The following is a 17,452-nucleotide window of genomic DNA, read 5'->3' as shown; positions in this document are numbered from 1 at the left end:
GGGATAAAAATGGCAATATCTAATGAATCACATGTCACCCCCCCCCCCCCCCCACAGAAACTATGCTATACAGACTCAAGCAAAACCATTTGTTGCACTGACAAACACAGTATCTAACTAAAAACTATTGTTTTTAGTTAGATGTGTTCAAGTCTGCCTGCCAGCTCAAATGCAAAGCAGCAATAAAATTCAACTGAATGTGTTAAAATTTGTAAACATGCGAAAACAGAAATATATAATGAATGTTGTTATGGCAGTTTTAGATATTATGGAATTCGGTTGAAGAGAATTAGCATTTCAACTCAAAAATTGTCAGCTTGCTTTTATGTTTGGGTCGTGCTGTCTTTTGTTAATACTGCACCAATCGTATGCACATCTTCATAGCCCTCTATCTCTACTGGTCTACCATTGCTGTCTATTTCGTGCTCTGCATTCACTTCTTATTAGTCATTCGTGAAGGATTCATTACATATCTCAAGTCTTGTAAATTACTGGTAATTTTTGCTTGAAATAATGGGAAAGAAGATGATGCTATTTGGGTAGGATGGAAAGAAACCATTCTCTAGGCAGGAAATAGCAATAGCGAATAGGAGATTCTTGGTAAGTTATATCCATTTTCAGTTTTTTATCTGAAAACTTTAGTTTCCGAAAATCCCCACATATTGTTACACCTGATATCTTGAGAATATAGTATTCTCAGTTATCATGGTGTAACATGAAAAATAAATAACATAAATAAAAACCCCTGCATAAAAAGGATAATTTAATTAATAAAATATTCTTGCATCCAGTATAAATTGAGTAAAATGTAAAGGTCTATTGTTTAGTTAAGATAACAAAAGAAAAGAATGTATTAAGATGTATTATGACTAAACAAGGAATTTGTATTAAATAAGTAGCTAACTAAGAATTAATATAGTAATGCGATTAAGAATGAAAGAGTTAAGTGCATAAGTATAAAAGAATGAGTCATGAAATACGCTATGTAAGAGGCTACAGATTAAGCATTAAGTAGAATTCTGAGAAAAAGTTTAAAAGGGGGTTAAGATAGAGGCTAACAAGAGAAATAACGGAATATCGCTTAGGGCCTATACCCGGATAGAAACTTCGTTACGAGTTGCCGATCAAAATGATGTATGGCGGCCAGATGCTACCCAATTGGTAGATAGACAGAAAACAAGTAGGAGGTGGGAAAAAGAAGTAAGAAAGGGCGCCGTTAGGGGAGCAGCTATAAAAGGGTTGGTAACCCCCCCCCCTCATGGCTTTTTCGAAGAGTAGGCTCTTTTGGGGTTTTGGGGAAGACGTTTAGATAGTCAAGGAGGCTTGAGGCCTTTTTGCCTTTTGCGAGAAGAGAGGAAACGTTTGGATAGTCGCGGTGGTTTGAGTTTGGTTTTCTAGCGGATTTCACGGTATTTCTGAGTGGAGAGATATGGCTTATATCCTCATGCCACAACAAGGAATCGAAGGTGAGCAGGAAAGCTATTCCCGTATTCCTATGTAGAAAGCGAATTATACCATAGAGTTATAGGAAGTTGTGAAAATATTGATGTCCTCGTTTCGGATAATACAGCCGACGGCACAGATGTTTATATAGCCCTGAATTGCAAGAAGTTATGCAAGCAAGTTCGTTCAGTAGAAGGTAAAGGCCCGTAAGTGAAGCTAAAGAAAGGTATTGTGAATTTTGTCTTGTGTTAACTAGAAGTTGTTTGTGATAAGTACCATTGTCATAATATGGAACTGTTAAAGTGATTAGGGAGAAATTATAATAGGACTTTAGAATTTGATAGAGAGTGTTAAAAGTAAGCTAGCTAGTGTTGATAATTTGTGAATAATTAATTATCCTAAGAATCTTGAGTGCCTACTACATTGTAAAAGAAAAGTTAATGACATAGTTTGTGTGTTAATGAAGTAAATGGTTTTGTTAATATTGAGTTTGATTAGTGAAAATTGAGTAATCAAGTAGCCTGAGGAATTTGAATGCCTAGTGTGATGTGTAGAGAATCGGAATTTGTTATAAGTATGTGCTAGAGTAGTTAATGATTTTGTTAGTGTACTTGAAGTTAAATAATCTAATAATGTGTGGTAATCTAATTTTTCATGTTAAGTGAATTCATGTTTTGTATGAAGTTTTGTGGCGGCATGATCGTAGTATCTTTTGTCGAATCATAGCCCAACTACTTGTATTAAGCTAATTTTAGTGTGTAAGTAATTTAGTTGAGTATTTTGATATGTACCATGTTTAGAGAAATAATAAACCTTTTGTTTAATAAAAAAAAAAGTTGTCTGATATTGCTAATCCAATGCACCGCTTAGAAACATTCGAGCCTAACCACGCGGGAAATTCATAGTGTAAGTGTAAATTCATAGTGTAAGTGTAAATTCATAGTGTAAGTGTAACTATTGCAGTCACGACTGCAATAGTTACACTTTCAGATATTTGAGTTCCTTTTCTCTGTTTATGTATAAAATATCTTAAACTAAATATCCCAAAGGGCGCAGTTAAAATACAAATACTAGGGATACTACGGGGAACAATAGCTCAGATATTGGTAGAAATTTAGGTGATGTCTTGAAAGTAGAAGTTAGGAAAATATAGACGAAGGCAGTTTGTAAGACAAACAAAAAATCGTAAGATAGGGACATAACAATATATCTCATGCCACGATTTTTTAGCTTTAATTTTTGGAAAAAAGTATGAGTTATGTTCGAGTGAATATGGTAACTTGACACTTTTCCACATTAAATTGACATCCGTTATGTTTTATCCATACCGTCAGTCTATTTAAATCATCCTGCAAGCTCTCTACATCACCTTGATTAAATATTACCCTACTCAACTTTCATTATCAGCAAACAGCTGAATATCTCTCTTCAAATTATTTCCTATATGATTTGTTTGCAAAGTAAATGGCAGCAGTTCAATCACAGATCCCTATTGGCACACATCTAGTAAGTTGCCTTCTCCTTGATTCTACTTCTTCACATACTGCTTTTTGGTATCTGCCCATCAGTCACCCTTTTCTCCATATCACCAGTTTCCTGTCTATTCCCATTTTGTTGCAGTTTGTGTAACAGAGTTCTGTATGGTATCCTGTCAAATGCCTCTGCAAAATCCAGCAGTATCATTATGTACTCGTAGCCATTCCTGTTATCCAACTCAATTATCACTCTATTATACAAAGTTAATAATGACTGACCCTTCACAAAGCCATGCTGTCACACAGAGAGTATCATATTCTTAATCCACCCATTCCTGAATTCTCTTTTTGACCAACAATTTTGCCAGTACTTTCATCACCTCTTCTAAGATATTGACTGGTCTGTACTTTGCTTCCACAGATTTAGATATATATTGGCAAAGGAATTATTTTGCCAATCTTTCACTCCCTTGGGATTTTGCCAGAGCTGAGACATAATTTAAGCAGTCTTGTCAATGTTTCCCTTTACATTTTCTCATAAAACACAATGCAATAATCCATCCAATCACACAGCTGCATTTGCATTCTGATTCTATAATATACTAAGTATCAGTGTTGGAGAGGTTTTACAGCAAATGGTGGGAGATCAGTATAAGGTGTGTGTGAACAGGTTAGTGAGAAGCTGGTTTTTTGCATGCAGAGTTGTGAATGATTGGAATGCCTTGCCTGAGAGAGTGGTGTTTGCAAAGAATTTGAGTGTGTTTAAGGCATGGTATGATAAGCTGTTTGTATGACAAAAGGACCTCCTAGATGAGTCTTTGACTCTGTGGGGATCTTGGGATAATAAATAATAGTAATAATAATAAGTACCTCCAATTCTTCAACATCTGTTCCCACATTGGTCCCTGTCAACTCTGTCATAACATTATCTTCACTTGGATGGTATACTCTTACAAAATGGTCGCTCAGTAGCTCAGCAATTTCGTCTGTTTTCGTTACCTATCAACCATCTGCACTCATTAAAGTTATCCTTCCATAGTTGGTCATTTTCCTCCTGCTTGCCATGTAATGAAAAAACTCTGGATTTCTTTTTGCCTGTTTGGCTAATTTCTTCTCATAATCTGATTTTGCCATCCTTACTATGCTGGTAACTTTTCTTGCCTGATCCTTGTACTACTCATTAGTTAAGTGGTCATCTTTCTCCTATATACCCTCCACAATATTTTCTTTTATTGCAGCTCAAAATGATACTACTCGTCAATCTAATGCCTACCATATTTATTCTCCTTAACTTGGGTATATCATGTGATATTTGCTTCCTCCAGATATACCTTGACTATTTCTTATGTACTGCAGACATTTTTCCTTTGCATATCTTTATGCCATGGTACTGTTTCAAGTTGCTTCCTAAGTGTATCATAATCACCTGCTTTGTAGTTCCACATATACCTCTTAATTGGAATTTCCACATTTTGCTACCTTCCAAGTGAAGACCACATGATAACTTTCCCCAATTGAAGGCATTGTAGCCAACTTAGTTATGGATTGGTCTTCTGATTCTGTAACAAGATCTAACACTCTTGAATTCTGAGTCTCCTCTGTCACATTCAAGTAAGTATCGCTTAGTAACTGTATAAATCCATTTCCTGCCATGTGATCTTTCCTCCTCCTAATCTATGAGAGTAAAGAAGTTTTTGTGAATGAGTGGAATGCATTTTCAGAGCAGATTGAGTCTACTCTTTAGAGGCCTTAAAATAATACTAAGATTTATATTTGTATGCATTAGCTGTTGACATCTGAGATTTTTTTCTCACTTCACCTTTGATTCTTTTTGAAACTTTTTAACAGTTTTCTTTTCAGTGGGGTATGCATATCTATTCTGCTTGACACGTAATTATTATTATTACTTGATCTCCATGTAGTCATACTCATCGTGGGAGGTACATACTATCACACACAAAGCTCATCCAACCATGCCTTAAAGTCATTCAGTGTGTCTACATTCACAACACACACTCAGGCAATATATCCTATTCACCAACCACTCTCCATGTAAAGCTCCATATAAACCTCTCCTCACTCCTCTGCTCATGCACCCTCCTTATACAGTTTCCAGGGATGGCCTCTTGTTCTATCCCCTCCCATTCTATGACAATTCTCTTCCATGTCAATGTGATAATAACCCCCGACTAACTTATATGTCTCAATCATACCCCCCCCCCCCCTCCTCCTATTCACGAAGCTTTGCAGTTTACATTCTCTCAATCTGTCCTTGTACCCCACATTCCAAACTCTTTGGATTTGGAATGTGGAGCACACTGACCACTTTTGTAAATCCTCTGTGCACCTTTTCTAACATATTCTCATCACCATGAAAACCAAGATCAAGAAATAAAATAAATACATAGAGGTTATAATACAGTGGTATTATAACCTCTGCATGTTTTTTCCTGACATGAAGAGGTTATAAGGATCTTCCCTTATAACCTCTTTATTTCATTGCCATTATCTGATGTGACGTTTTCACAACTTGTGCAATGTAGCCCCTGAATTTCAGGTCCTTTTCCATCATCACTCCCAGATCACTGATCTCCTCTACCTCCTTTAAAGTTTCCCCACCAAGTGTATACTTTGCATCCTATCATTGCTTACAAAATTTCAAAACCTTACATTTTGTACCATTGAACTAACATTCAACTGATTGTTCCACTTACCTGCCTATTCATGCAGCCTATTCAAGATCTGTAAGGCCGTAACATCTGCTCGACTCTGCATTGCTCTCCCCAATTTTTCATCATTTGCAAACAACTGCATATTACCAGTTGAACCAATTCCAGTATCATTAATATACAAATTAAACAGCAATGGTCCCAAAAACTGACCCCTATGGCACACCACTAGGGACCTTCCTCTTTTGGGATACTGCACTCCCATATACAACTTTCTGATACCTATCTGACATCCACTCACCGATCCAACTCATAGTCTGTTATCCAGTCCCATGTCTTTCAATTTATTTGATAGCTTTTCTTGTGGCAGTCTATCAAAAGCTTTTGCAAAATTGAAGTATATTCACTTAGTAAAACATGATCTCCCTTTAACAAACCCATGATGACAACTACAGAGAATACAGAAAAACCTCGCTTAATGTGATTAATTAATTCATCATTTAATGCATGCTAAGCAAAATTGCATTAAGCAAATACAGTAAACAATAAGAATAATTATAATTCATCTATCAGTTAGCATAAATTTGAAAAAAAAAAAATTGTGTATAATCTATATTAGAGGATGAAATGATCCAAGTTTAATAAAAATCAATTACTTAATTGATTTGATTGAGTTACTTTTTTACAAAAATATTAAGTAAAGATGTTTGAATAGTGCTCAACTTTTTCATCTTGTCATGCAATTTGCAATAGCTCGCAATCACTTTATCAAGATTTTGGCAGACTTCGAAGCTTTGTTCCAGGATCAGTATCAAACAAAATTTTCTTAGCATGCTCAGTGTAATTGAAAACTAGCTCAAGTTTCTTTTGCAATTAGCTTCTTAGTCATAACATTCTCTTCTTGTTTGCACTCCTTATCTACTTCTTCATATGCACACTGTTCTTCTAGTTGAAGGAGATCATTCTTGCTTAACTGTTCTGAATGGGAATCGAGCGTATAGTCCAAACTGTAGACTCGCTGTTTCCCAGGTCTCGCACAATCATTGTATTACTAGTGCCACTTCCATGTCTCTTAATGAGTTTCAGCTTTTTCTCTAACATAATTACTTTTCTTCTCTTTTTATTATTGTGCTTTCTTTATCAGTCGTTCTCTTTTCCATATCAGGGGTTGAACATATAAAGCTTTGTTGGTATTTAAATTAAAGCAAAATGAAGGAAAAATGATTGAGCAAGACAACAGAGTTAGCATGTGCACTTGTGATGATTGCTTTGAGTCAACTGCCGAGTGTTGCTGGCCAACTGCCTGCAGCACTGCCACTGCCTACTTGCTGCTACATTGACAAGTGCCGCCACTCGCTGCAGATTGGTGACAAAAAATTTTGGCATAATGTAAAATTTCGCATAATATAAAAAAACGAATTAACTGATTAATCATTTCTTAAAGCGGGAAATAGTATCATTTCACTCAATCGCACTAACTGATCATCTTGCATATCAAATTCGCATTAAGTGAGGTTTTTCTGTACTACTGTTATCGACTCATATTTGTATTCTGGTTCTCATCAATCTCTCTCATATCTTAACCACAACTCCAGATATACAAATTGGCCTGTAATTTGTAGTCACAGCCTTAGCACTACCTTTATGCAGTGGAACAATTTTACCTTCTTTCCACACTCTTGGAACTTGTGCTGTTGTAAGAGTGTATTAAACACATGTCAATGCTACTGCCAGTTCCCTGGAACATTCCCGTAAGATGTGCGGTGATATGTCATCAAATTCTATCGCCATGTTGACATCAATTTATTATTTCCTCTTATTTAAATATAAAGGGCTAATAAGCTTCATTTCGGCGATATAAACAATCCCAATATAAACAGCGATATAAACAATTCCAATCTTTGAGTTTCTTATTCGGTTTTAAAACAATGTGGGATTTAATATCCCCTTAATTTAAATAATTTCCTCTTATACCTCCTGCTCACTGACAATTAAGCCATCCTATACACTCATTTCTCATGATTTCACCCTGATGAGGATGAAACATCCATACAAATTGATCACTGAATACCTTAACTGTGCCTTCTGCAGCAGTTATCATTCTACCATTTTCATCCCTTAACATCATCTCACCATAATCATTCTTCCTTCTGCTTGCCATATATACAGGGTGTTCGGGATAAATTTGACATATTTATAATTAATTATATTTTTCCGTAAGTTACATGTATTAACACACACTTCTCTTCATTTAAAAGTTTGGACCCTTCTTCATTCATATACAAGATGTCAGAAAGGATGGATAGCTGGAACCCACCTGAATCATGGAAGAGAATAACTTGTATCATGATGATTCGTGCCCGCCATCAAAATAAGGATATTACGACTGCTGCCCAATGCTCCCTGAATACAGTAAAAACAATCAGGCATGAACTAGAGACTTGCAATGGTGACTACGAGGATGTAGCAAGAAGAAAGATCCCTAGCAGACGATCTGATTGCGTTCGTACAGCAGAATTCCTCGCAAATCTGCAGGAACAGGTGTTAAAGAACCCTGGCATTGGAATTCGGGCTTTGTTCGTGGAGTTGCTAACTGTAGTCAAGCCCTGGATAACAAGGGTAGCCAATGGTAGGCCGTATGTATGGCAGCAGGATTCGGCCCCTTGCCACACCTCTGGGAAAAGTCAAAAATGGTTGTCTGAAAATTTCTACGACTTCACCAGTCCAAATGTTTGGCCTCCAAACTCCCCAGACCTTAATAACCCCATGGATTATTTTGTATGGGGCGCAGTTGAAAAAGACACCAATCGCACTTCCAGTAATACAAAAGCCCAGTTAATGGATAAAATTAAAACAGTTTTTGCGGCCCTTCCCAGGGAGACTGTAGCATCAGCTTGTTCGAGGTTCCGAAGCAGAATTGAAGCTGTGATCGATGCTAATGGTGGTTATTTTGAGTAAATCTTGTTGATAGTATTGTAATTAACTCTGCCTGTAATGTTTTTTTGTCAATTCATTAAATTTAATAGATACAAAGAAGATTTTCTTTTTCCTTACGAAACTGTCAAATTTATCCCGAACACCCTGTATATATATAAAACTAAGGTTTTTCTTCACTGGATTTGCCAATTTCTGCTCATATTGCACTTTTCTTGTCCTTACTAACTGAGTCACTCTCCTGGTTTGTTCTTTATACTCTTCATATAACTAATTATTACCATTATTCATCTTGTACTGCCTCCAAAGTGCCTTCTTCCAGATTTTCTGCTTAATCTCCTCATTCATCCATTTCATACCTACCTTATTCAGCCTTTTGACCTTAAGAATACATAAGATGCTGTTATGTATTTCTTTGTCAGTTCCCAAGCAGCATTTACTTCCTTTCTGCTCAACTCCTCATTCCATGCTAAAGCTCTAAGCTGTCTTCTAAGTTTGTCATAATCACCAGCCTTGTATGTCCACATATATCTTCATAGAAGTCTGCATATGGCTAGCCACAACCCAGGCGATCAGTTCCTGATCATTCTCACAAACTGGAGGAAAGTGCAAAACCACCACTCATAATTACACCCTCTGATGAAATGATCAGATCTAAAACTTGCATTTATGCAATTTGCAAATTTATGCACATTTTGATATTAAAAAAATAGTAATGGGTTTCATTCACTCTACTTCTATTTTTTTTTAGCATCCTTCCTTACTAACTCTTCTATAGTTTCCAGCAAATATTCAATAGCATCATCTTTCTCTCTTTACCTTTGCCCATGTACAGCAATAATGCAGTATAGGTTCTGCAACCTATCTATAGATTTTCCTTAAAGGAAACTGGAAAGCAGCTCTTACTCAGCATTAAAGGAAACTCTATTTCCTTTAATGCTGAGTCAGAGCTGCTTATCATCCATTAACATTTGAAGTACCTTTTTCCCTGCTGCTTATCATCCATTAACATTTGAAGTACCTAAAACTCCATTTTCCTCCTTCATTTCATCCATTTCAGTTCTTTGGAACAGTCTGTCTCAATGAATTCTACAATGTTCAATAGAGATGAAGAGAGTATTTTATACAATAAACAATACAAAAGTTAAAATAATATTGTGCTTTAGTTTTTGGTTAAAATATGTTTTGGCTGTATGTATTTTGATACAAAAGTTATATAAAATGAAAAGTATTATTTATTTATTTATTTATGTATTTATTTTTGTAGGCTCACTTTAGGATTAACATATTAGATAGTAGTGTTGATTTAAAATTGATAAAGGCTGAAGTTAGAGGACCATCAGGAACATTGGACTGCCAGCTTAGCTTCTTCAAAAATGGAGGAAGTGGAACTTTTGTTCCAAATGAAGCAGGAATGCACGAGGTATGTGTATTTAAAATTGCTATAAAGTTTTGCTTAGCTTATCAAATCAGATCTTAAAATACTAGTCATGGTAAATAGATATAGGAAACTTGATGAACTGAGAATGGGCTATTCAGTATTCTGATTATTCATGAGTACTTTACTGCCATGGCTATCTCCACTATACTATATTATCAGATTTTATTTTAACATTAAATGTAAGCCTATCTGTGAGCCACAAACCCATTTTATAGAATGTTCAGTACAGACAACATGATAGTCTCAGTTAATTGAAATGTTTGAAAGTGGTGAACTAGCTGCTAAATTTTTCCTTATAACATAGTATACTACTATTTTCCCTTTATTGTTTATATACTATTATTCTGTTAGTAGTACTATTCTTTTTATTTCCACTATTCTGTTGTTGTTTGTAATGAATTTTTTTTTCACAAACAGAACTTATTAAAAACAGCAAGGTATTTTTGGACATTAGGGTATGGCTATGGTTTCAGCAAAAATGAATTGAAACTGATAGAAAGCAGTATCTGATAGTAGTTTTCTGGCTGTGCTTATCTAATTCACAGAGGAAGGAGAAATATTTTATATATTTCAGTTAAACTGACTAGAACTTCTGACCCAGTATCCTGCATTAGTTTCATGTGAAACCTTTAGCAGGTGTCCAGAGGATACTGAATGAACAGGATGGGCTGGCAATTTGAGACTAGGCCTACCAAACTGTATTCTGTATTAGCTTAAACCAGAATGGTAGAGCATTATGAAATTTCTTGCCAGCTGGGGGTGTTGCCCAGTTAAATAAGGCCCTATTGTTTTCATCAGGGTACAAGGGCAAACAGTGAATAGTCAGCTGTTGAAAAGTACTCAATATCAGCAGAATCGAAGATAGTCATCATCATCATGGAAAAGAAGTTGAACTGGCAGAAGAACTATGGAAATAATTGGTGCTATGAAGTGGACACTAACAGGTGAGATCCTGCTAAATAATAAATATACAATATTATATTTGGACAATAGTGATCGAGTAGTGATAGTGATAGTGAAGTTGGTCCTTGTTGGGGATCTAAATAGTAGAGTAGGAAATGATTGTGAGACATACAAAAATATTTTGGGAAAATTTGGAGAAAAGAGCAAAGCTAATAATAATGGCAAATATCTGTTGGATTTCTGCTCAGGACATGGACTGGTTATTACTAACACCATGTTCCAACATAAAAATGTGCACAAATTCACATGGAGAGAAGAGGCTAGGAATAAGAAAAGTCTCATTGACTATGTTATTGTTGATAGTGATGTTTTCTCCCTGGTGCAGGACACCAGAGTGTACAGAGGATTTGAAATTGGAAGTGATCACTATTTAGTCTTGAGCAGGATAAAATTGAATTTCATATTGAAAAGAATAACATGTAAGAAAGTTTTAAAGCGAATAAAAGTTGAGCAGCTCTCAGATGTGAACTGTAGACTAAAATACAGAAAGATTATTGAAAAGAAAATGAAGGAGTTTGAGAACAGGAATCAAACCACCTTGGAGATTCAGTGGCAAACTCTGAAGGAAACATTGATTGATTCTGCCAGAGAGACATGTGGTGAGGTTGTCTGCAAGGATAAAAAAAATCAGAACTCCCTGGTGGACACAGGAAGTTAAAGAGGCAGTGAAGGAAAAGAAGAAAGCATATCAAAAGTTCCTGTCAAATAAGTCAGCTTGTTCTCTTAGAAATACAGAGACAAATGCAAGAATGCTAAACAGTGTAAAACTAGCTAAACAAAAGTCATGGGAGGACTATATTTTCTATATTCTTTGGCAAGAATATAGAAAATAAATATCAAGAAGGTGGCAAAATATTCTGGAGGTTGTTGAAGAAGCTTAGGAATGGAGGAAAGAGTGCTGTAAAAGGAATTAGAGATGATAAAGGTGAAATGAAAACAGGAGAAAAAGATATCCTTGAAGTATGGAGTAATTACTTTGAAAAACTGCTAAATGAAACAAGCAGTGATGACAGCACAGTGATAAACAACACTGACCAGGCATGCAGTCAGGAATACATATCCATACTTGAAGTAGAAAAAGCCATCAAAGGCTTGAAATGTGGAAAGGCAGCAGGAGTAGATGATATTCGACCAGAAATGCTGAAGTATGGTGGTATAAGAGTCTTACAGTGGCTGCACTGCATAGTTCAGAAAGCCTGGACAGAGGGACGAATTCCCGATGATTGGACTAGAGCTCTCATAGTACCCATATATAAAAAGGGAAATAAAACTGAATGTGAGAATTACAGAGGTATTTCCCTACTGAGTGTTCCTGGCAAGATCTATGCAAGTATACTTGAGAAACGGTTGAGAAGAATTGTGGAAGAAAAGCTTGGTGAAGAACAAGCTGGATTCACGCCAAATAGAGGCTGCCAGGATCAGATCTTCACTTTACGACAAATAGTTGAGAAAGCATGGGAATATAACAAAGATCTGTATTTAAGTTTTGTCGATTTGGAAAAGGCATATGACAAGGTGCCAAGAGAGAAGCTATTCAATACGCTGCAGTTATATGGTGTCAATGGGGAATTATATCAAGCAATACTTAGTCTTTATTTGAGTTGTGAGTCAGCAGTTAGAATTGAAGGAAGTACAGGAAGATGGTTTAATGTTAAATCTGGTGTGAGACAAGGATGTACATTATCCCCTCTGTTATTCATTATCTATATGGATCACATTATGAAGGAATGTGGTATTAAACCTGATATCAAAATTGGAGATGTTAATGTCAGCTCTTTGCTTTATGCGGATGATGTTATACTTCTAAATAAATCCGCTACAAGTCTGCAAGATTCTCTGACTAAATCGAATAGCTGTTGTAATAGATATGGTATGAAGGTCAGCAATAAAAAGACAAAGACAATGAAAATAGGTAGAATCATTGAAAATGTCAACTGTGTTGTGAATGGAGAACCTGTGGAACAAGTAAAACATTTCAGCTACTTAGGCACAATTTTTACTGAAGATGGTAAACTAAATATAGAAATAGACAACAGAATCAGCAAAGCTGGTATGGTGGGAAGTCAATTGAATAAATTCATATGGAATAAGAAAGAAATTAGTCGGAACACTAAATTAGCTGTATACAAGACTGTGTTCAAACCAATTTTAACTTATGGATCTGAGAGCTGGGTCAGAAGTAAAACACTTGACCAAAGACTAGAGACCGCAGATATGAGAGTCCTGAGAAAGATTAGAGGCGTGAACAGATGGCATCAATGGCAATATCATATTAAAAATGAGGATATTAGGAAAGAACTTGACATTGTCAGCATCCAGGAATGCGTTAGCAGAGCTAATCTCAGATGGTATGGTCACTTAAATAGAATGGGAGAGGAAAGATTAGCAAAACAAGTGTTCTCTGCCAGGTTGGCAGGAAAACGACTCAGAGGAAGACCAAGATATAGGTGGATTGATACGGTACAAAGTGCCTTAGACGATAGAAATATAAGATCTGATAATGTTGGAGTCTTGACAAGTAACAGACTGATTTGGAGGAAAATTGTAGATAGGAAGTTAGTAATGATGTAATTTTTTCATGTAGTACTGTCATATCCTGTACACCCCTTGAGGGTACATGGCAGGAATTTGATGATGATGATGATGATGATGAATAGTGATCGAGCAAAGGAAGGAGCATTCAAAACCAAACAAACACATAGATAAACTTCTTAATTGGTAGGCAGTTTCAGGTTAAGTGGGTGAATTTTAAAATGGGGAATTGGACCTTGAAAGTTATTTGTGCCATAGGTCCCATAGAAGGATTTCAGCAAGAAATAGAGAAATTTTATGAGTCATCAGAGGAGGCATATGTCATAAAGAAAACAGGAAAGCTGATCCTTGCTGAGGATATTAACTGCTGAACAGGAAATGAATCATATAAATACTGAAATGTTTAGGAAGCTTTGGAGATAAAGGTAAAAAATAAAAATAAATAAATTAAAATAATAATGGCAAGTGCCTTCCAATTTTCTTTCAAATTTCTGTTCAGGATGCAGACTAGTCATCGCTAACACCATATTTCATCATAAATATGTACACAAATTCATTTGGAGAGAAATATAAGAAAAAAAAAACATATCTTATTGAGTATGTTATTGTTGACAGCAGTAACTTCACATTGTTCAAGATACAAGAGTATAGAGGAGATTAGAGAAATTAGAAGTGATCACCATGAAGTTTTAAGCAGGACAAAAATGAGTGTCATATTGAAAAGAAAAATATATATCAAAGTTTTAAAAGGAATTAATTTTGAGCATCTTTTACAGTTGAACTGTACACTAAACTGTGCTTGTATATTACCCAAGAAAAAATGAAAGAGTGATAATAAAAACCAAACCTTGGAGTTTCATTGTCAGACTCTGAAGAAAACATTGATTTGATTTGATTCATCTAGGGATGCATATGGTGAAGTTGTCTATAAGGATAGAAAGACTAGAACACCTTTCTAGAAAACTAGAACACCTTGGCAGATGCAAGAAGTTAAAAAGGTGGTCCTGGAAAAGAAGACAGTATATTGAAAGTTTCAAGAAAGTAAGTCAGCAAATATTCCAGAAGCTTTTGAAAAAGCTTAGAAATGAAGGAAAGAGTACAGTAAAAGGAATCAGATGTTACAAGTGACATGAAAAATGAAACTAAAGATATTCTGAATATCTGGAGTGATAATCTGATATCAGAATTGGAGACATCAAGCTTGGTTTTTTGCTTTATGCAGTGGTAGAAAATATTTAAAAGTGCATTCAGTGTAAAAATCAACAGAAGAAGCTACCAAAAGCTTACAATGTGGCAAGGCAGCTGGAGTAGCTGTTATTTTTCCAGATATACTTAAATATGGAGGTATAAACATTTTCCAGTGGCTACACACTGTATGATTCAGATGATTATCAGTAGATCAAATTCCAGATGACCGAGATAGAGCTTTAACAGTTTCCATTGTAAAAGGAAAATAAAACTGAATGTCAGAATTTTAGAGGAATTTCTCTACTGTTTCAGGTAAAATACATGTAAACATACATGAGAAGTGACTAAGAAAATTGGAATAGAAACTGGGCTCAAGCCAAATGTGGGTTATCAGATTTTTACTTTAGAGCAAACACTTGTGGGGAAATTGTCTCTACAAGGGTAGAAAAATAAGAACATCATGGTAAAAAAAAAAAAAAAAAAAAAAAAAAAAAATGTGAAAAGAGGAGGGGTGGGGGAGTGCTGTTAATGATTGCAGAGGAATTGTGTCTGCAAAGTGTGGAAGTTGATAATGCATCACAGATTTTGAATCTATGTGGTGCGAAGTTGAAATAAACAGGTTAGTATGTCTGATAGGATGCTATTATAGGCCAGAGAATGCAGAGAATACCGATTGTGAAATGTTTAGCCAAATTAGTTGGGCATGTAAAAAGAAGGTGATCCTGATGAGAGACTTTAATTACAGGAATATAGACTGGAAGGAGGAGATAGTGTATGGAAACAAGGAGAGAAAGTTTGTGGAATTTCTTAGAGATAAGTATCTTAAGCAGTATGTGATTTAAGCAACTAGAGGCTTTAATGTTTTGGATTTGGCGATAACTTCACAAGATGTAGTTGTTAATGAAGTGTTGATACTGCTGCTGGTTGGTGAGAGTGATCATGAGGTACTTTGTTTGGGAAGTGATGAAACAAGAAAAGGTCACTGCCAAAAATGGATATATGTGGAAGTATAAAGCAGGTGATTATAGGAAGCTCTGTAGTCAGCATCAGTATGTTGGGTAGATAGTAAATAGAGTAGAAGTGAAATGGATGAATAGCGAAATCAAACAAGCTGTGCTGGAAAGGAAAATGTTATGGAGGAGATACAAGACAATTGGTAGTGATCAGATCAATGAAGACTATTAGGTGCAGGCTAGAAAGGTGACGAGCATGGTAAAGAAAGAAAAGGTGTAGTATGAGAGGAGATTGGCTGGTCAGGTCAAGATTAAGTAAAGGGAATTTTTCTGCTACATGGCAAGCAAGAGGAAGGATAACTGGCAGATTAACATTGGTGGATAGTCATGGCAGCAGACTAACAGCTGCAAAGGGTATAGTGGAATTTTTGAACATTCACTTTATCAGCGTATATCATACTGGTGTAATATATAGAAGAGACGCAAGTATTAGGAGAATTGGGAGTGAAAGAAACAGAGGCGTGTCAGATGTTAGTTGAGTTAGATGTGAATAAGGCTGTGGGAATGGTTGACATATCATCATGTATGCTTAAGGAATGTGCACCACAGTTGTTTATGCCCTTGACCTGTTTATTTAATGAAAGTCTTGCAGTGGGTAGGGTTCCTAAGGAGTGGAAAGAGGACAAAATAGTACCACTCTACAAGCATGGTTCTAAGACAGAAATCTCCAACTATAGGCCAGTCTGTATAACTGCAGTTGTGGTCAAGATGTTGGAGAGATTGATAAGGAATAGAATACAGAATTGGGTTGATGGACATGACATACTTTATGAAGCTCAGCATGGATTTGTAAAGGGTAGGTCCTGTTTTAGTAATTTACTTGTGTTTTATGATAAGATGACGAGTGTGTTAGATAAGGGAGAATCATATACAATGATATTCTTAGACTTTGCAAAAGCATTTGATAGATTACCACATGATAAGTTGGTGTACAAGCTGCTGAGGATGGGAATCGACAGTATATTGGTTAGATGGATCAGAGATTGGCTTTCTGAACGATACCAGCAGGTTGTTTATGATGGAGCAGTTCTCAAAAAAGAAGGATAACCAGGGTTCTATTCTTGGGCCCCTGCTCTTTAACTTGTTTGTAAATGATATATCATGTGGACTGACTGGGGATCTTTAGTTATTTTTTGATGATGCAAAGTTGGGAAGAATTATAAGTAACACTGCTGATGCTGAATCCCTTCAGGAAGATTTGAATAGACTTTTTACTAGGACAAAAGAGTGGGGGGTTGTAGTTTTAATATCAATAAGTGCAAGGTGTTGCATTTTAGAGTGCAGAAATATAAGGCTGTGTACTATATCGATGCTGCCATACTGCAGAAAGTGGATGAGATTAGAGATTTGGGAGTGATGGTTGACAGTAGACTGAAGTTTAAAGGGCATATTGCAAAGGTTGCAAATTGTAGTGCTGCTATGATAAGAAGTACTCCAACATGCAAGGATAAGGAAGTGGTCGTGCCACTGTATCAGGCACTGGTCAGACCACACTTGGACTATTGTGCTCAGATCTAGTCACCTGGTTTTAAATGTGATGTGGAGACATTGTAGAGGGGTCCAGTGGCGAGTGACTAAGACAATATCAGGAGTTTGGAATGCTGGCTATGGAGAGAGGTTGAAGGGATGTGGATTGCAGAGTTTGGAGGATAGGAGGAAGAGAGGTGATAAGATAGATACGTTTAAGTTAGTGAGAGGATTTTATCAGATTAATCCAGAGGGATTATAAAAAGAGTAGAAGGTGAAGGGGAAGAACCAGAGGTCATTCCTGGAAGTTATATAAAAGTGTGGTGA

At 36.1% G+C, this 17,452-nt stretch overlaps 1 protein-coding gene across 1 annotated transcript in view; it reads left to right on the top strand.

Moving 5' to 3' along the window:
- Positions 1-17,452, top strand: part of jbug (filamin-type immunoglobulin domains fbug) — an 879,391-nt gene that overhangs the window by 210,358 nt on the left and 651,581 nt on the right. The window contains exon 7 of the mRNA XM_090401914.1: positions 9,789-9,944. Coding sequence (XP_090258040.1) covers positions 9,789-9,944 — 156 coding nt within the window. The remainder of the gene's footprint in view (positions 1-9,788; positions 9,945-17,452) is intronic.

The sequence above is a fragment of the Typopeltis vanoorti genome, chromosome 12 (assembly GCF_054136105.1).
Source record: "Typopeltis vanoorti isolate ZY-2024b chromosome 12, IOZ_Tvanoo_1.0, whole genome shotgun sequence".
Lineage (NCBI taxonomy): Eukaryota > Metazoa > Arthropoda > Arachnida > Uropygi > Thelyphonidae > Typopeltis > Typopeltis vanoorti.
The sequence above is the reverse complement of the archived record's forward strand: the minus strand, read 5'-3'. Positions and strand labels throughout refer to the sequence as shown.